Genomic DNA, 20,473 nt, shown 5'->3' with positions numbered 1-20,473 from the left:
CCCTAAGCTTGCATTAGGACATCTGTATTACCGTTTGACAGGTAATCTAATTAGATTTTTCACCAGACACTGTTGCCAGAGCAGGTCACATCTGTCTGTGTGTGCTCAGACAAGAATTTATCTCCCAAATTACCAGGTCAGTGAAACAAAATGAAAGCACCTGGAATAAAATCTCTTTCTGAAATATCTTTTCCCTGGCAAAAAAGAGAGATTTTTCACAGCTGTAGCCACTGCATAGCCCCACCTGCTGCCTCGGGGCTTGCAGTCACCATTCCCACCAGCCTTGTTTGTATGGCCAAATTTACCTCACTTTTTTATGCTATTGGTTTTTCCCCAGTCCTGCACTGCCTCTGCCTTGCCTCCATGCTCAAGGAAGCTCCTTGAAACTGCAGTAACCCTAATATCCCCGGAATGCACTCAAACTTGAAGGTGTTTGCTCCTTGGCCATTTCCTAATTGCTTTCTGAGTGCTCATTAGAAATGGAGAGACAACACTAACAGTAAAAATTAGTTATGCTTTAGAGAATTTTTTCTATACTAGAGCAGTTATGAGTGATTCTCCCATTTTTATATATGCTTCTTCTCGATGAATTTAATTTTTGCCTCTACAGAAAGAGAAAAAAATCTGAGAGAAGAAAAAACCTGAAAAGATTTTAGTTTCTAGAGAGAGATTTTACTGTCTTTCCCAAAATTTCTGTTCTCTAAACTTTGACTTCATGATCATATGGAAATTAATTTTAATTGTATGGTGTCATAACGATATTTGCTGGTGTAGTGGAGGGTTTTGTTTCATTTGTATCTGCCTCAAGGAAAATTGCCCCCTGCATTTCAGAGCTTGATTCTAATCTGTCTCCAGGCCAAAATCTTCTGCAGGAATCTTTTTCCACCTGTTTTTTCTCATCTTTGTTAGATTTTTCCCTGATTCTTCTCTAGGAGTTTACCTTCATAGCTCCATAGTTGGAAATCAAGGACATAGTTCCTCTGTCTTGCTGATTATCTTTTTCTACATTTTTCTTAAACTATATTCCTATATTCTACTTTACATTTTCTATACTACCTTCCTATATTCTACATTATATTTTTCCTAATTTTTATAGATAGAAATTAAGAGTGAGAGGAAAAAGAAAGAAAACTAGTTAGAGAGATATATGCTTCAACTTCATTTTTCCATTTCAGCATTCCACCACCTAACTTTCACTCTTGAAAACAGAATACCCCAAACTTTACAACTTAATTGGACATGCCCAAACTTTCCATGGGGCCTTCCACCCCATTTGCCAAGTACCTGGCTACTGCTCCTGTTACAATCTGTGGAAGGCCCCCTCCCACATTTTCCCCAAGGTACTCTTGAGGAAGGAGAAGTAAGAAATATTAGGTAGAATTACAGAGAGGAGTCAGACAGAAACACAGGATAGCTCAGGAGGGCCTGAATCCTTATACACTGGCCCTTTCTGTCTCTTCTAAAAGGCTATTTATAGAAATGCCAAGGGGTGGAGCAAAGGACCTTCCCCAGCTCAGCCAAGAGTAGAACCATCCAATCACTTAGAAAGCATGCAAATGGTCAAGCAGTCCTCTAATGCAGCTATGCTGGGTAAAGTGAGCTCAGATATCACTAGGAAACATTTGTGGGCCTCCACACTGGACTCTGACTTGTTTCAACAAAACTTTCTGTTATCTCTACTCACATCAATATAACTGTATTATCAATGAAATTAGAAGCAATATAGAGATTCCATTCACAGAGTGCTAGAAATCCACTGAATCCCCCAATAACAATCTAGCACAGACTTTTATCACCTTCTAGTAATAGGTGACAGAAGGAGCAGTGGGACAATCTTATCTTCTGCATTATAATGACATATTTGAGACCTAGAGATTTGACTCAAGGTTGTTTTATAGAACCCACATGAGATTTGTCAGAATTACCTGTACATCCAGGTTCTGCAGGTCTGGTTCACTCTTCTGGCCTAGGGTACCAGATATGCAAATGGTGAAAAGACAGATATGTATGTGATTACATATTGTAAACAGGGTTTTCTTCATGTGTGTGCTATCTTTAAAAGGAATGAAATTTAATTAGGTGTATGAGTTTTGCCAGTGAATATACCAACTGCATGCCAGATATCATTGGAGACTAGAAGAGGGTGTCTCACCCTCTGTCTGACTAGAGGTACAGACAGTTCTATACTGTCTTGTGGGTACTGGGACTCAAAGTCAGGCCCTGTGGATGAGCAGCCAGTTTTCTTAGCTGCTGGGAGTTCTATTCAGTACATGTCATTAATAGCAGAAAGGTATGAAGGGCTGATCTAAGTTTATCTTAACCTCAGCCCCAATGACTCAGAAGTAATATAAGATTTATAGCATCAGATATAGTCTTGCTCTTTAAAGAATTTCCTAAACCCAAATCTCCACAAACTGAGAGAAAATTACCAAAAAAAATTATCAGGAGAGAAACGAAATTAAATGTCTTTAAAATGTGGCTGCTCATTTAACCAAAACCACAAAACTGAGTTTATCTCAAGTGTGGTAAATAGGCAGCAGTGTGAGCCCACAGGGACACATATCTGGTATATCCCTCATGGAATTTATATCACCTATAAGGACAGAAAAAGAACTTGCAGCATGAAGACTGACTTGTCCAAATGGGATTATATTCTGCTTCCTTGATGCCTGTAAAACCTACTGTTAGGAGCTCTGAATGGTTGTGACTGTAGATGACATGCAGGTTGTGAGCAGATTGTGAGAATTGAACTGATGTTCCTCTAAGGCTAAGGTAATCAGACATTTACAAATAGCTGTGGAGTTAGGAAGAATTATTAGAGAGGGATCTTTGGGTATGAGAGTCCAAGGATCAAATGCAAGATAGCAATAGTTCAGGTGTGCCTGGGGACAAACTGGCATGAACTGTACTCTGTAACCACTCAGCAGTGGTGAGTCAGCCTCTTCCAGATCTTCCACTCTTTGCTTTTTGGGGCAACTCATGTATCTGTCAGTGAAAATACCCTACATTCTCCACTTTGGGGTTCCCACTGGGACTTTAAAGCTCCTTAGTCTTCACCCTGTCAATCCTTGAAACCTGCCTGCTTGGCAGGGATAAGGATATTCTTATATGTGTTTTTATCTCTCCCTTTGGCTAACAGCTAGTGATACAGTGGACCCCATTAAATTCTAATTTCCCTGGGAATTTCATTGTGGGAAAAGCCTGAGCCCTCTAGATGAGAATGTCTCTACTGAAAAAATCATTAACTCTTTTGCTGACCACCTTGCAGGAGAGACAGAAGTGAGGTTGGGGAAGGGTCTTAGAGATAGGAAAAACTTCATTATATGGCTTAGTTATATTACATAGTTAGGCATATCACTTGCCTCCTATCCAAACCTGTTATGATCCCAAGGATGGATTAATTACTTTATATTTTTATCACTGTTCCAAATTAGTCACAATGGAAAAAAGTCATGTTTAAAATAGTCTATTAATAATATTCTGTTTGTTTGTTTTTTATTATAAAGAATAGTGTCAGCTGGGCAGTGGTGGCACACGCCTTTAATCTCAGTACTCGGGAGGCAGAGCCAGGCGGATCGCTGAGAGTTCGAGGCCAGCCTGGGCTACCAAGTGAGCTCCAGGAAAGGCACAAAACTATGCAGAGAAACCCTGTCTTGGAAAACCAAAAAAAAAAAAAAAAAGTGTCACTATGAATATCTGCCTGGCCTGTAACTCATTGTGTAGACTAGGCTTGTTCTAGAACATCAGAGACATTTGCCCACCTTGCCTCTAGAGGAAGTAAATTATAGATGAGCACATCACAAAACATAAACAAAAACCCTTGTTTTTTCAGATAGGCTTTCCTTGTGTAGCCTTGGCTGTCCTGGAACCAGGTATGTAGACCAGGCTGGCACTGATTATGCAGAGATCCACCTGCCTCTGTCTCAGAAGTGTTAAGATTAAAGGCATGTACCACCACCACCTAGTATAACTTGATTCTACTAATTGGCTTAATAAGGGTGAGTGGTTGAGCTTCTCAACCTAGCCTGGCTGGTTAGGGTAGTTATGACACAGGCTCTTGCCTAACTCCAGGAACAGAAGAAGCCTCCCATTATATACAGCTCTCCTGCCTAAAAGTCTTATGTCTTTCAACTTTGAGGAATGTTGTCTTTCTTTATCTTTTAATCTTGTAATTCATCAAGGGACTAGGGCAGAATTCTTTCCTTATTATACAGATGAAACCCAGGCTCATAGAGATAAGTGGTTTTGAACATTCTTAAGTGTAACTGATTATCTTACTTATCTCATCATTCTAATGACTTACTAAATGAAGTTGAAACCACCTAAGCCAGGCATAGTGGCACAGACTTTTAATCATGGTACTTAGAAAGTGGAGGGAGGAACTGCAGGATTTCAAAGTCATCTGAGATGAGAAAGACCAAATGGATATGGTAGTTGGCCCATACAAACTAGGGAGACTGTAATTCGCTCAGGACGATGTCTATAGTCTTTCTTGCAGCTCTAGAACTTCAAGGCCATGACCCCAGAAAGTATCAGCAAGTGTTAGATGAGTTATTTACCACTCCAATTTTTCTGTTATTAATAATATTTCATGTCCAACACAGCCTTGGTCACATCAGGATCCAACTCATATTGATCAATAAAGACTAAAATTCTCCTGTAAATGGGTGAATTAGCCTCAAGCAGTGATAACCTCCCAATTTGTGTATCCAAAACAGCATGCTCAGTCCTGAAACCATAACATACAACCAACAGAATGGGATCCAGCAGGTTTTATTCAAATATTTGCACATGCTTATTCACACATTCTTAAAAAGGAAGACATTGGAAGGGAAGAATTTGGAAAGGATGAAGAGAGGACAAGGAAGGGGGAAATGATGTAATATATTTTAATTAAAATGTATAAAAAGTAATTTTAAAAATGTGGCTTGAGAAATAGCAATTAAGGACACTGAATGCTGTTGCAGAGGACACAGGTTACAATACCAAGAACCATGATAGCTGAACATTTCACATAAATCACGTTCCAAGGGATCTGATTCCCTCTTCTGGCCTCTATAGGTACTGCACAGAGACACAGGCAGGCAAACACCCCTAAAACTAAAATAAAGTTTAAAAAATGGTATTCTGTACAGTAATATCACAGCCTTGAAAGAGACAGCAGTTAGGGCTAGTTAAAATGAACCCTTTCTGGTCCTTCATAGTAGCAACTGTGGGTTTCCTCTGAACAAGAGAAGCCTCTGAGGTTAGAGTAGCTAACCTAATACTAGGTCAGAATAGCTGTTGATTTAAGAGCATTGTTCACAGTGTGGATAGGTGACTTACTTTCCTAGTTTTGTTTAGTTTTGTTTTTGTATTTGTGTTCTATGTCGTTTTATGTGTGAGGATTATGGCACTGATAAATCTTTTAAATTTATCCTTTAGATTATCCATTATGATCTATTTATCTTTTAAATTATATATTATGATCTATTTATGTAGGATAATAATAGATTATCTAAAAGACAAATTTTCTGTGTAAATCTCCATTTGCCTAAGTGGCTATACTTGTATTCTCCTGTCCCTATTTAAATTGTTCAAAGTATAACCTCAAGCCTTAACCTAAAAGAGACTTAAAAGTTGACAGCATATATGGAAAGCAAAATCTATTCCAGACTGGCTCCTCTTTCAGCATTAGTCACCACTGGATGTGTGCTGTTTTTAAAGAGATTTTTGTTTATTAAACAAAAGTTGTGTAATGGTTTCTTGCTTGGAAGGCATATTATTTCTAGAACAGCTGTTCCTCCATTTTATAGAAAAATGTTTCTGAGACAAACTTTCTTATGTTTACTCAGGTAGCTTTGATCCTACTCGATTGCTCCCCAGGACAATGGCCTTGTCCTTGTAACTAAACCAACTAAATTCTTAGATTAAAGAATTCAACCACCGATGAGTTTTTAAATTACACATTTGTGTCATGTAGTCAACTGCTGAGTGTGTGGAGCATGGCTTCTGTCTTCAGACCAGAATGGGGGAATAGTTTATTGTGTATACTGTAGGGGGAAACAGGGTAGGCAAACAGCTGTTGGAGTCACTATTATGAAATAGGATCTGACTGTGGCAGGATCAGTGATCTTGAAATTTTTCCAGTATCTATTAATCAATGTCATGTGAATGAAGACAGGACAGATTTGTGGGTCTAATTTGGGAAGGTTAGCTTGAGCCAATGAATATTGAGTTTCCAACCAGAAAATGCTCCTATACAGATATGGTCAAGCCTGCTTTTTATGGTTACATAAGTTCAGAGGTTTGAGACACAGTCCAGGAGCTTGTAGCTGTTTTTGTCAGGTCACAGGCCTCAGCAGCTAACATTGCACATAGGGGCAGGGTGAAATAATATTTTATAAATGCCATTTCCTCTACTAGGAAATGTTTTTCTCTTTTTCAAAATCAATAAACCTTGTTTTTTCAAATATATATATGTATATATATACATATATATATTTTTTTTCTTTAAAAGTTAATATTAGTTCCACTTTTAAATTTTATTGTCTTTAAATACATAACTCCTCCATTTTCTTATTTGATTTATTTTCCAATGATTCCAGTCATTAAGAATCATTTTTTACATTTTTCTCAACTGCTGTTCTGTGGGAGCCTACAGAAGTTTCCTAGTGAGATCTGAGATTGTTTTAACCCAGCAGGGCTGCATAAAGGGGTGGATTGACACATGTATGGTTACTAGGTGCTTGGAAGGGTCTACACTTGGCTGGCTAGGGGGAGGTCTTTTGCTCTACCCTTTGACATTTCTATAAATAGTCCTTTAGAAGAGACAGAAGAGGCTGGTGGGTTTTGATCCAGTCCCTCCTGAGGCTATCCTGTGTTTCCATCTGTTTCTCTCCCCTCTATATTTCTATCGTTATATTTCTCATTTCTCCCTACTCAAGAGTATCCTGGGGAAAAAGTGAGGGCAGGTCTCCCCACAGATGGTGCAATGAATAAAGGACCAGGGACTTGACCAAAGTGGGGAGAGAGCCCCATGGGAAGGAGTTGGGCATATCTACTTTGTAGTAAAAGTGAAAGCAGGGGTATTTTATTCTTGGGAGTCAAGATAGACAGTAGAATGCCAAAGTTGGAAGATGAGGCTACAGCATATATTTCTTTCTAAGTTTCTTTCTTTTTTCTCTTAATTTCTATCTATAGGAATATTGTATAAATGTAGAATAAGGTAGAATATAGTGTTGCTGGAGGGCTTCTCTCCAGGTTCCCCAAGCCCCGCAGTCCCACAATCCACTTATAAAATAATCACTCAGACGCTTATATCACTTATAAACTGTATGGCCGTGGCAGGCTTCTTGCTAACTGTTCTTTTATCTTAAATTAACCCATTTTTATAAATCTATACCTTGCCACGTGGCTGGTGGCTTACCAGAGTCTTTACATGCTGCTTGTCCTGGTGGTGGCTGCAGTGTCTCCCTCCTCAGCCTTCAGCTTCCCAGAATTTTCCTCTCTCCTTGTCCCACCTACTTCCTGCCTGGCAACCTACTTCCTGCCTGGTCACTGGCCATCAGTGTTTTATTTATATAGAGCAATATCCACAGCAATATAGAAATATTGGGTTAGAAATATAGTTTAAGGAAAAATTTAGAATAAGATAAACAACAAGACAGAGGAACTATGTCCTTGATTTCTGACTGTGGGGCTATGAATGTTAAATCCTGTAGAAGATTCAGTAAAATCTCTCAAAGATGAGAAACAACAAGCAGAATAAGATTCCTGTGAAAGCTTTTGGCCTGTGGGCACTGATTCGGGACAGTTTAGATCTAAGCCCAGGGATGTGGAGGAAATTTTCCCTGAGGCAGACATAGGAGAGACAAAACCCTCTACTCTGCCAGTAAACACCATCACAATATACGACAATCAAAATTAGTTTCCATTTGACTATTGAGTCAAAGTTTAGAGAACAGAAAATTTGAGAAAGACTTAGCAAAATCTCTCTCTAAAAAACAAAAAGCTTTTCAGGTTTCTCTTTCTCAGAATTTTTTTTCTTTCTGTAAGGCCAAAAATTTAACTCACCTGGAAACAACATCTATCAGTATGGGAAAAAACAAAACAAAACGAAACAAAAACCTCTTGAAATATGGCAACTCCCGTTTGCTTGTCCTGTCTCTCCTTCCAGCCACTATTCAAAAAACAGCAGCCAGAATCAGAATTCCCTGCTGCTAGAGCCTAGTGAGAAAGTACAGGCAGAAAGACTAAGCAGGGACAGCTTCCCCAAATAACAGCAACAGAGATGGGGGGAGGCTGCAGGTGGAGAGGAAGTAGTGGAGGCCTTGAAATCCTCCCTGCAATGAGGGAGGCAGGTCTTGAGTTCCCAAAATTCTCTCTGAAAAAACTTTTTGGTACTTCCATTTTCTCTCACTGACCTATTTATGTAGATGCAGAAGCCCAGATGGGTTTTTGCTTCTGGCACCAAAATGCATATCCAAATGTGCACAAGTAAGTGGGTATGACTCCTCTCTGAGGACAATGTCAAGTGAAGGAAATACATCTCCCATGGTAAAAGAGTAAAAACCTCGCTCAAAAATCTCCTGTGGTAAAAGCAAAAGCATGAAAACAAACTATAAGTGGAAACTGAAGTGTGGTGGACCTGAAAGGCATCCTGAGAAATGTAACTCAAAAAGCAGCTTGGGAAATATAGTAATAGCATGATGCTATAGAGAAAGGAAGTCTGGGAAATGTAGTTTTTCAGGTCAAAAATGGGGTTACTTCGCCGAAACTTTTTTAAGCTCAGAATGCAGATTCTTTTCCAAACAATGTTAGAAAGCTCAGTCTTGCCTCTTGAAAACTAAGAATAGGTAAACAGCTTGCCTCTCAGGAGATAATTAAAGTGCTAAGACCATTTGTCAACAAGCTACTTTGAAATCTTTTAGTAAACAAAGAGTAAACAGTCCTTACACTGGGAAATTGCTTCAGGTGTGAAAAAAAAAAAAAACTAACAGAATTCAGTTGTGCTTAAGATACAAGATGAAAATATTGACAACATTAAAAAATTCTCATGGTAATCTTAAAACTCAGCTTTAAAAAATTAAAAGGAGGGGAAATTATACCCTTAGGAAAATTGTACCCTTAATAATCAAATTAAGCCTGCTGGCTACCCACAGGAGACTCATATCAAACCTGACCATGAACTCCAAATAAAGCAGTGTTGAGTTCACTTACAATTTTTACTACAGTAGCTCATGATTTGTGTACTCTCTATCTTCTTGAAAGAAAATAAGTTAGTTCTGTTAAGAGATTCTTTCTAGATGTCTGTAAAATAGTTTTATAGAGTTTCCTCTTGAATATAAGTTTGGTAAATTGTTCTTCTAAGAAATCTCTTGTAGATATGTGCTAAAGTTTATAAAATAGTTTCCTTATGATTATAAGTTTACAAAATAGTTCTATAGAGTTTCCTTTAGAATATAAGTTTGTAAGAAGTATAAATAAATATATGTTGAATGTGAGTTTGTGAAAACTGTAAATGTTGAATGTAAGTCTAAATGTTTAATATAAGTTTAGAAAACATGTAAATATGTATAGTGATAATAATTCAGTTAAGAGATCTCTTCTAGATCTTTGCTAAGGTTCATAAAGTAGTCCTATAGAATGTAAGTTTAAATATGAATAGTGATGTAAGTTTGTAAGAAGTATAAATACATAGAGTAAATAACCACGCTAGTTGTAAATATATATAGTTATATTCATACTAAAATTATGTTGACATTAATGAACCAAAGTTTGGTGAAGCTAAGGGAACCAACGTTTGGTGAAGCTAAGTTTGATGCAGTTTATTTGATTAAGAGTTTGCATCAAGTGTTTATTGATTTAAAAAAAGGGCTTGACAGGGTTAAGGCTGTAATCATATTAGACCCATTCCAAAAAATATATTCCATCTTTATCATCCTCTATTCCTTTAAAAGGAGATGTGGTAGCAAAGGAGATTGCTGTAGATATTTTCAAGGTCAGTAGGGAACTCAGGCAGAGCTGTTAGTGTCTATACCCACTCCTGCCAGAGGCTAGTGGTCAGAGATGGGAATCTTTCTTCTTGATAGCTTCCACCCTAACCCAGAATATGTTTGATGGAAAACATATCTCCATGACAGATAATGGAAGAAATAATCAGGAAGAATAACCTGATACAGACCTAGTGTATCTGAGGAGACCTTTAAAAAATTAAGAGGAGGGACCTGTGGGAGCCCAGAGGTTTCCTAGTGAGATCTGAGCTTGCTTTACCCAACAGGGCTGCATAAGACTGGATGGATTAATCACATGCATGGTTACAAGGTGTTTGAAAGGGTCTACACTTGGCTGTGCTAGGGGGAGGTCTTTTGCTCCACCCCTTGGCATTTTTATAAGCAGCCCTTTATAAGAGACAGAAGGGGCTGGTGGATTTTGATCCAGGCCCTCACAAGGCTATCCTGTGTTTTTATCCATCTCTCTCCCCTCTATATTTCTATCTAAATATTGCTCACTTCTTCCTACTCAAGAGTACCCTGAGGGAAAAGTGGGGGCTGGTCCCCCCACTGTTCATTATTTATTTCTGTTCAGAGCAATGGCTCCTGTTGCTCAGGCTTGTGTCACACTATGTAATTGAGAATTTCCATTAAATCCTGTCTCTGCTGCCCAGTTCTAGAAACTCCAACTTGAGTAAGTCAGATGCACCCACGAAAACACAGTCAATAGATAACCTGGCAGCAGCAAATTCCCCAAATGGGAAATACATACACACTACCACCAAAAGATAACAGGAATTAACAATCAGTGGTCATTAATATCTCTTAATGTCAATGGACTCAATTCAGCCGTAAAAGATACAGACTAACAGAATGGATACAAAAACAAGATCCATCCTTCTGATGAATACAAGAAACACACCTTGGGGCTGGAGAGATGGCTCAATGATTAAGAGCACTGACTCTTCTTCCAAACATACTGAGTTCAATTGCCAGCAAACACATAGTGGCTCACAATCATCTGTAATGAGATCTGGTGCCCTCTTCTGGCCTTCAGGGACACATCAGGCAGAATACTGTATACATAATAAATAAATATTAAAAAAAGAAAGAAACGCACCTCAACTTCAAAGAAAGACACTACCTCAGAGTAAAAGGATAAGAAAAGACTTTCAAATCAAATGGACATAAGATGCAAGCTGTGATAGCTATCTTAATACCTAGCAAAATAGATTTCATGATCATGAAGGACATTACATATTTCACAGGAAATAACATATTTCACAGGAAAAATCCACCAAAACTAAGTCTCAATTCTGAAAATTTATGCCCCAAATACAGAGCACCCACATATGTTAAAAAAAATTACTAAAGCTTATACCACATATCAAACACTAATAGTAAAAGAATTCAACACCCCACTTTCACCAATGTTCAGATCTGCCACACAGAAACTTAACAGAGAAATAAGGGAACTAACAGACATTATAACTCAAATGGACTTAATAGATATCTACAGAACATTCCACCCTAACAAAAATGAATATACCTTCTTCTTAGCACCCCATGGAACCTTCTCTAAAATTGACCACATACTCAGTCACAAAGCAAATTTAAATAGATACAAAAATATTGGAGTAACTTCCTGTATTTTATCAGAAAACCATGGCTTAAGGTTAGATTTCAACAACAACAAAAATTACAGAAAGGCTACAATCTCATGGAACCGGAGTAATGCTCAACTGAATCACCAATGGGCCAAGAAAAAATAAAGAAAGAAATTAAAAACTTCCTAGAGTTCAGTGAAAATGAATGTACTACATACCCAAACTTACGGGACACTATGAAAGTAGTGCTAAGAGGAAAATTCATAGCACTAAATGCCCACCTAAAGAAGATGAAGAAATCTCACACTAGCGACTTAACGGCATAATAAAAGCTCTAGAACAAAAGGAAGCAAACTCACCCAGGAGGAATAGACATCAGGAAGTAATTGAATTGAGAGCTGAAATCAATAAAATAGAAGCAAAAAGAACAATACAAAGAATCAATGAAACAAAAAGTTGGTTCTTTGAGAAAATCAACAAGATAGACAAGCCCTTATCCAATCTAAAGAAAAGGCAGAGAGAGAATATCCAAATTAACAAAATCAGAAATGAAAAGGGGGACAACAACAAGCAACATCAGGTCACACTTCAAAAACATGTACTCCACAAAATTGGAAAATGTAAAAGAAATGGACAAATTTCTGGATGAGTACCACATATCAAAATTAAATCAAGGCCAAATAAACTAAATAGACCAGTAATCCCTAACGAAATAGAAACAGTCATTGAAAGTCTCCCAACCAAAAAAAGCCCAGAACTAGAAGGTTTTAGTGCAGAATTCTACCAGATTTTCAAAGAAGAGCTAATACTAATTCTCTTCAAATTGTTCCACACAATGGAAACAGAAGGGACATTATCAAACTCCTTTTATGAGGCTGCAGTAACCCTAATAGCCAAACCACACAAAGATACAACAAAGAAAGAGAATTACAGACCAATCTATCTCATGAACATTGATGCAAAAATACTCAATAAAATACTGGTAAACCGAATCCAAGAACATATCAAAAAATTATCCATGATCAAGTAGGCTTCTTCCCAGGGATCTAGATTGTTTCAACCTATGAAAATCTGTCAATGTAATACATCATATAAACAAACTGAAAGAAAAAAACCACATGATCATCTCATTAGATGCTGAAAAAGACTTTGACAAAATTCAACACCCATTCATTATGAAGGTCTTGGAGATATCAGGAATATGAGGAACATACCTAAACATAATGAAGGCAATTTATAGCAAGCTGACAGCCAACCTCAAATTAAATGGAGAGAAATTCAAAGTGATTCCACTAAAATTAGGAACAGGACAAGGTTGTCCAATCTCCCCATATGTATTCAATATAGTACTTGAAGTTCTAGCTAGAACAATATAACAACAAAAAGAGATCGGGGGATACAAATTGAAAAGGAAGAAGTCAAACTTTCACGATTTGCAGACGATATGATAGTATACATAAGTCGGGAAAGTCTTTTCAGTACCACAGAAAGAACATCTACATTAATTTTTCCCCTCATCCTGAAATAGAGCACTTTTTAAATTAGTGGGAACTACTTACCATTGAGTGTGTTCTTCCTCCAGAGGTACTAGGTGGTGGTTCTTCATAAGAAGCATCAGATTCAGAGTTTTCAGTACCTTCTTTCATCCTCTCCTTCAATCTTCCCCTGGGAAAATGGTTAAAACATGAGTACTGTGTTGTAACTAGCTGGGCCCATTTTTCTTCACTTGAGTCCTCAGAAGGAGGCTGGAAATGGACAGTTGCATATTCACTGTCACATTTATTTTTCTTGGTCTTGGGTTATTTTCTGCCTATAGGGAAAACAGAATATACATTTCCTAGGTTACACTCTCGGTTTTTGTTTCTTTCTTGGTTTTGTTTTGTTTTGTTTTATTTTCAGGTGCATGTCTTCAAATCACTCCTCTTCTTTTAGCAGTACCCAGATACTGTCACAGACAAACATAACACTACTAATCATTTAATAATTACATATCCTCATGAATGCTTAGCTACTCACAATTACTGGCCTATCATTAAGAAGTGAAAACAGTCACATTCACATCCACAGCTGCCATCTCAACACCCAAAGACCTGCTCTGGACCTAATGCTCTGACTTTAGCTAATGAGTTCCTTTGTTACTGCCACCTCCCCCTCTGTCATATCCACAACCATAGGCATAGCTCCAGAACATGGCTCACATTTGCTTTACTAGTTAAAGTCCAGTCTAGTAGCTCATGCACCAGCTTTATCTGGCCACACAGCTCTGGTATTGGCCCTATTTAAGGTAGTCTAGAAGATGACATTAGGCACACAACCAAAGAAAGAAGTCCACAAGCCCAGAGATTAATGAAATAGAAACACATACAACAATAAAAAGAAGCAATCAATCTAAGGGCTAGTTCTTTAAGAAGATAAATAAACAGACCTTTGCTCAACAAACTAAAAGAAGAAGTGAACAGGGAATCATTACAACAGACACCAAGAAATTCAGAACATAATAAAGGGGTGCTTTCAAAACCTTTTTTTCTGGGGATGGAGAGGTGGCTCAGAAGTTAAGAGCACTGGATGTTCTTCCAGAGGATCTGGGGTTCAATTCCCAGCACCACCGTGGTGGCTCACACCAGTCTGTGGCTTCAGTCCCGGGGGATTTAGAGTCCTTTTCTGGCCTTCTTGAGCACTGTATGGACATGGTGTACAGACACACATACAGGCAAAAGACCTACACATAAAAAGAACTAAGAATAACTGTATTAAAAGAATGCCCTATTATACACAGTTTGAAAAATAACTTTTATGGTGAAACTCATTTTTTCTTATGTTTTTTTCTTATTGATTTTCTTTTTTTTTTACAAATCTAATTTCAGTCATAATTTTATGCATATGTTTTTTTCCTCTATGCATATCTTTTTACCCAATTCATGCCTGGTGATCACGGAAGACAGAACCCCTGGAACTGTAGTTACAGATAGTAGTGAGCTTCTATATGTACTGGAAATGGAAGGTGGGTGCTTTGAAAGATTCTTCAGTACTCTTAATTGGTAAAGTTTTTTCCAATCCAAATCTTGACTATTTTCCAATCTCTTTTTGATTGTTTCCTAAACAAGGCAGCCTAGTCAGGGTCAGACACCTGATGATGATTCAAAAAGTAGAAATCTTCTACAGGGGAGAGATTATTATCAGTCAGGGGTGAGTTCCCTAATTACAACATGGTCAGCCCTTAAATCATAAATATACAAATAATAAATATGGACTCAGCAGGGTTTATTCATATATTTCAGTGTACTTATTCAAACATACTTAACAAAGAAGAAAGTTGGAAGGAAAGTATGTGGACAGAAATAGAGGTAAGACAAGAATGGGGAAATCTATGTAATATGTTTTAATGAAAAATGTATAGAAGAAATTTTAAATTAAAAAGAGGGTCTAGAGAGATGGCTCAGTGGTTAAGAGCACTGGGTTTTGTTACAAGAGACACAGGTTCCATTTTCAGAACCTATATGGTAGCTAACCATTTGCTGTAAAATCAGTCCTAGGCATCTCCTGCCTTCTTCTGATGTCTGTAGTTACTGTGCACAGACACATTTAGAAAAAAGCACCATATAACTAAAATTTTTAAAAAGGTAGAAAAGGGAATGAATGGAATTATCTACAGTGATGTCACAGCCCTGAGACAGGTAGCAGCCAGAGCTGGTTAAAATGAGTTCCTTCTGGTCTTGCCTGGAAGCAGCTGTGGCCTTCCTCCTAGCCAGCCTGCTCAGAGACAAACTCAGCTTTGTTCTGAGGGTAAGACAGCTCTTCATAAACATTCATCTAAGAGCAGAATATACAGTGCTGTTCTTGATGTTTTCTGTATTTGTGTTCTCTATCTTTTCTATCTGTGAGAATTGTGGCATTGGTACAGGTATCTTTTAGATCAAATATCAAAGCTGATATGTAGCATAGGCTCCAAAACAATCTGCTTTCACAGTGTCATTTACTTGATTTTCAGCTAAGACCTTATGGTACAAAATGAGCATGCCAGAGACATTTCTTTCCATTATTTTTGTAATTTATATATGTTCCTGTATGACTTTCAGGTAAGAATGTCCCTAAATGTCCCTGCTTTTATACTTTGATCATGTTTAGAAGTGAATTTGCTAACTGAGCATGATTAGATATAAGCAGAACTCTACGTGAATGTGTCCAGACTCCCTAAGTAAAGTCCCCATGCTTCCCTTGTTTAGGAAAAGCATTGCTTTGGAAATGACTCCCATACTTTCCTTGCCTCGTGCAGGCAAGAAATCTTTCTCAGTTCTCTTCTTGGCTGTTGTGATGGTTATTCTTGGTAATTAAACTGACTAACTCTGGAAATAACTAAAACCCAAGGAGCTGGGTACAGCTGTGAGGGATTTTTTTTAAAGGTTTTGAAATTAAAGACCCATCTTTAAACTGGATCATTTGAAGTGATGAGATCTACCTGTAGCATCTTGGTGGCAGTGCACATCTTTAACCTCAGCATGCAAGAGGCAGAGGCAATCCATTATTCTGAGTTTGAGGCTATCCTGGTCTACAATATGAGTTTTGGGCTACATAGATAAACCCTGTCTCAAAAACACCAAAAAGTAATCAAACCAAGAATAAAACCCACCTTTAATATGGATCACACCTTCTTGTAGCAGGCTACATATATAGATATTGAAGAAGGAATCTCTCTTTCTTTGCCCACTTGCCCTAGCTCTGGCTACCAAATTCATTCCTTTACAAGGGTTAGAGCCTACTCCTTTGGAATTTTGGTGTATACTGAAGACCAGCTGAGACATCCAGCCTCATTGACTGAGCAACTACTGGATTCTTCAAATTTCCATGGGTAGACAGACATTGTTGGACTAGATGGACAACAGCTTGTGAGACATTCTAATGCATCCACTTTCTACATACATGTAGAGATTGATTTTTACCAGTCCTGCTCATGCAGAGAACCTTGAACAATGCAGCCATATTTTCTTTTTCACTGCCCACTGGGCATACAATAGTGCTCATAAAGACATTCTGTCTAGCTCCATTATTCTCTAAGTGTTCAACTTAACATGAAGACTACTCTTTTTATTATTCATTTGCCAAGCGTTTGCCCTTAATTCCAGAAGAAAACTTCAAAAGCAACGAAGCCATCATTCAGCCTTCTGATGGGAGACAGATTTATCATTATGGTTTTTTGTTTTGTTTTGTTTTGTTTTGTTTTTTTAAATCTGGTTCCTGCATTTCTCTTATGGTTCTCTTGAGTGCCTCTGACAAACAGGTAAAAAGTATCTTCAGTTCATCTGACCTCTGCATGAAGCTACAGAACAAACATCTTTTGTGTTCTTAAGTCTCTCTTTAAAATTGTTAATATTCTGGGTACCCTTCTACCTGTGGGACAGGGAATCACTGCACTCCATCCTGAGTAAATGGTCTGCAAGCTAGTGCATTAGGTCCAGGAGAAAGAATGGGAAGTGCTTATGGAATGCAGGAAGACAGCAGGGTCAGCAATCAGACCCAGGGGCAAGTTTAACTGAAATGCAAATCTCTGCAGTCTGGAAAAGGTCTGGGTCTGGGGTGTAAGGTAGTGTCAGGATCCAGTGTGCTATGTCTTTAAGTGCACTGTAACCCTAAGGGAGGTGCTCTTGTCACTCACGCCTCATTAGCCAATCAGCGCTTCCCGGCTGAACTGCCAGTCAGAAGGGTGCAGGGCCCTTCCGGGAACCAGGTTACAGGCTTGGCTTTACAGCGAAGCTGGCGCCATTGCATTTATTTGCTGTGTTGTTAGTGCCACTTCAGGGATCTGTGAGGGGGCCATGGGCGAGCAGGGAAGCCACAACATGGTGAGTTAGGGGCTGCTTTCCACAAATGGAGAAGAGTGAATGGGGACGTGCGGGAGCCGGTATGGCGGGTCCTCCCCCGGGGCTGGGCGATTACCTGCAGCCAGATTCCCTGTCCTGTAAATTTCTATACAGTCCATGCAACTACATGGACCCAGGCACAGGACTCGAATAACTTTGCACTGTGGGCTGCGTCTGTGCAGAACATTGGGAGAAGGGAGCTGTGTGTGTAGAAACATTTGTAGTCAACAACAACATGCTTTTGGTGCATCCGTGGCAGGCAGTTTGCCAAACTTGGAGAGATCTAGTTTCTCCATTATCTTCTAGAAGTTCAGCACTTTGCATTTAAGATCTATTTACAGTTAATTTTGTAAAAGGCATCTCTTGTGTTGGGTAGCACTCCACTACTAAGCTGTGAAGTGGAAGAGTAGAATTGGTGATATAAAGGATTTACCAATGCTTAGAAAATAGTACGTCTTACAAAGTAGAATTTAGCTGAGGGCTGGCTGCCTCTGAAACACTCCAAAGATAAGTATATGCTAACGAGGCGTCTTACAGATAAGAATGCTAGGATACACATTTTTTTTTTTTTCACCAGGAGTGTCCAGTCATTTGGCTCCAAACTATTACAAAGGAGACACCCCTGATTTGCAACCAACCACTAGGCTCATCCCTATATCAAAAATCAGGTCTCTAACAAACTGCTCAATAAGGTCACAATCTACCTTAAAGGCCTGGTGTGCTTTAAAGTTACGTTTTTATTTTTTTCTTTTTTTCTAGAGAACAGCATAGTTCTGAGAGATGGGCAATTTGACACCAGGTCACAACTTTTTGAAAAGTAAAACACTGCTGCATTAAGGACTGGTCTGGTCAAGCAAGGCTTTCATTTAGGCCCTCGGGAATAGAGGAGGAACATTTTGGGGAAAGCTAGTTAACAGCATGGGGACTATACCTTTAAAGCTTTGCCTAAGGCCTTGATGTATTGAGAGTAAAATAGAACTCCTTCTTTAAAACCAGGAATATAGAGCTGGTAATGGTCTGGGGTCATGGCCTTTTCATCACATGGAGCTATGGTTGTAAGCCGTAAGGCCACTGTAGGATTAGTAATGTTCCTGGGATACCCTGTGTTCCCCCTGTGCATTATTTATCAGCCTCCTCCTGAGTTGGTCCTATTGTATGATAGTTTCAGCTGACTTCATAGAAGTTTCCCCATTTCCTTGCATTCCCCTCTGGAAGTAGTATACAAGAAGCTTTTCTTCTTAAGATGCTTACTTGGCATGAGATATAGCTTGTGCAAAAACCACCTCACTCCAGCTTTAAAATTATTCACTTGAATCTTGTAGTTTACTGTCCATTGCAGTTACAGAAAAAGGATTTTCATGTGGAGCATGGCTTCTGCCTCCAGACCAGAATAGGAGGAATAATTTATTGTGTACAGGGCAGAGGGAAACAGGATAGGCAGTCAGCTTCTGGTGTCACCGTTATGAAAAAGAACCAGATTGTGGCAGCAAGAGTTAATTTGTGGCCGGGCGGTGGTGGCGCACGCCTTTAATCCCAGCACTAGGGAGGCAGAGCCAGGCGGATCTCTGTGAGTTCGAGGCCAGCCTGGGCTACCAAGTGAGCTCCAGGAAAGGCGCAAAGCTACACAGAGAAACCCTGTCTCGAAAAACCAAAAAAAAAAAAAAAAAAAAAAAAAAGAGTTAATTTGTAATTTCCCAGCATGTATTAATTCCCTGTCATACGAATGAACACAGACCAGATTGGTGGGTGTACAATTTGAGAAAGTTAACTTGAACCAGTGAATATTGAATTTGCAGTTAGGGCGGTCTCTAGTGCAGATATGTTCAATCCTGCTTGACATACTTAAGTCAGCTTAGAGGTTTGAGAAACAGTCCATTGACTGTAACTCACTGTGTCAAGTTACAGGTCTCAGCAGCCAACATGTACATATGGAAAAAATCAGTCTCTTATTGATGGCTTTCCCTCTACTAGGGAAAGGCCTATTCTTTTTCAAATCAATTTAGCTAAGGTTTTTATTCTTAAAAATATATCATTCATATCATTTTAAAAAGTCACTTATTGGTATCATTTTTTAACTTTATTTTAAAGTGCCTTAGTGCTCATCTCTATTTGTTTCTAAACTCCAATTTTTCTTGGTCATTATAAATTCATTCCTTCTTTCACAAGTGCTATTTATTTATTTCTGTTTAGAGCAATATCTCCTGTAGCACAGGCTTGCCTGGAGCTATGAAGTTGAGAATTGCTTTGAACACCTAATCCTTCTTCTGCTGCCCAGTGCTGGGGAGACAGTCCTGCAATTCCTTCCAGGCTCAACCTTGACTGGTCAGTGAGAAGGATAAGAGACCAGTGTCCTCCAATTTCTCTGATTTTTATTGGGCAGTTACAAATGAAGAAGGACCCATGCAAGAACTGAGTTCACTGACCAACTTTGAAGGTGATGTAGTCACAGAAAGGGAATGGCAGGAAGGAGGATGAGAGCTTTCCTGTTTTGCAATAGTTGATATTAGCAATATGGAGTCAGGTAATCAATTTTAGATGCTCCATAAATGTCCTGACTGTCCATTTCTTGAGATCTACAGACCAGGACAACCAAGAATCTGAGGAAAAGACTGACCTTATCATGTATCCAAATTACTGCAGTTACATTAGTTCAACTGAAATAGAGAATCTGTAAAAAGTTGTGGCCCTGCCTAACAGGACTATTATTTTCCAGATTTAAGATGTACAGGCTGAGAGAAAAGGTGTGAGTAATCCTTGGTGTGCTCTCATACAAATACCTAGGCTCTGGAGAACATGGCCCTAAAGCCTGTTTCATCTTTTCAAAATAATTACTTGACATAAAAACTACATCATATCCACAATCCACACTCTCTTTCTTGCCTCTAAGCCCTACCATGACCTCCTCTCATTGTTTTCTAATTTATGGCCTCTTTTTTGCTTTAATAACAGAGTTTGGATGTGACCTATGTTGGGCTGTAGGACTTTCCAACTAAGAAGTAAAGGACTGCTTTGGCTACACTGGACATTGAGTGTGTAA

General features: G+C 38.7%; 1 protein-coding gene across 2 annotated transcripts in view; it reads left to right on the top strand.

The window, feature by feature from the left end:
• The window catches only part of LOC121820822 (uncharacterized), a 187,000-nt gene that overhangs the window by 135,066 nt on the left and 31,461 nt on the right, over window positions 1-20,473 (top strand). The window contains exon 1 of one of the 2 annotated variants that reach the window (XM_015988203.3): window positions 17,258-17,418. The exons of the other annotated variant lie outside the window; for it this stretch is intronic. Coding sequence (XP_015843689.1) covers window positions 17,392-17,418 — 27 coding nt within the window. The 5' untranslated portion in view covers window positions 17,258-17,391. Of the gene's footprint in view, window positions 1-17,257; window positions 17,419-20,473 lie in introns of those variants that run through there. 2 annotated transcript variants of the gene reach the window in all.

Source organism: Peromyscus maniculatus, chromosome 2 (assembly GCF_049852395.1).
Source record: "Peromyscus maniculatus bairdii isolate BWxNUB_F1_BW_parent chromosome 2, HU_Pman_BW_mat_3.1, whole genome shotgun sequence".
NCBI lineage: Eukaryota > Metazoa > Chordata > Mammalia > Rodentia > Cricetidae > Peromyscus > Peromyscus maniculatus.
This window is presented reverse-complemented; position numbering and strand designations above follow the sequence as displayed.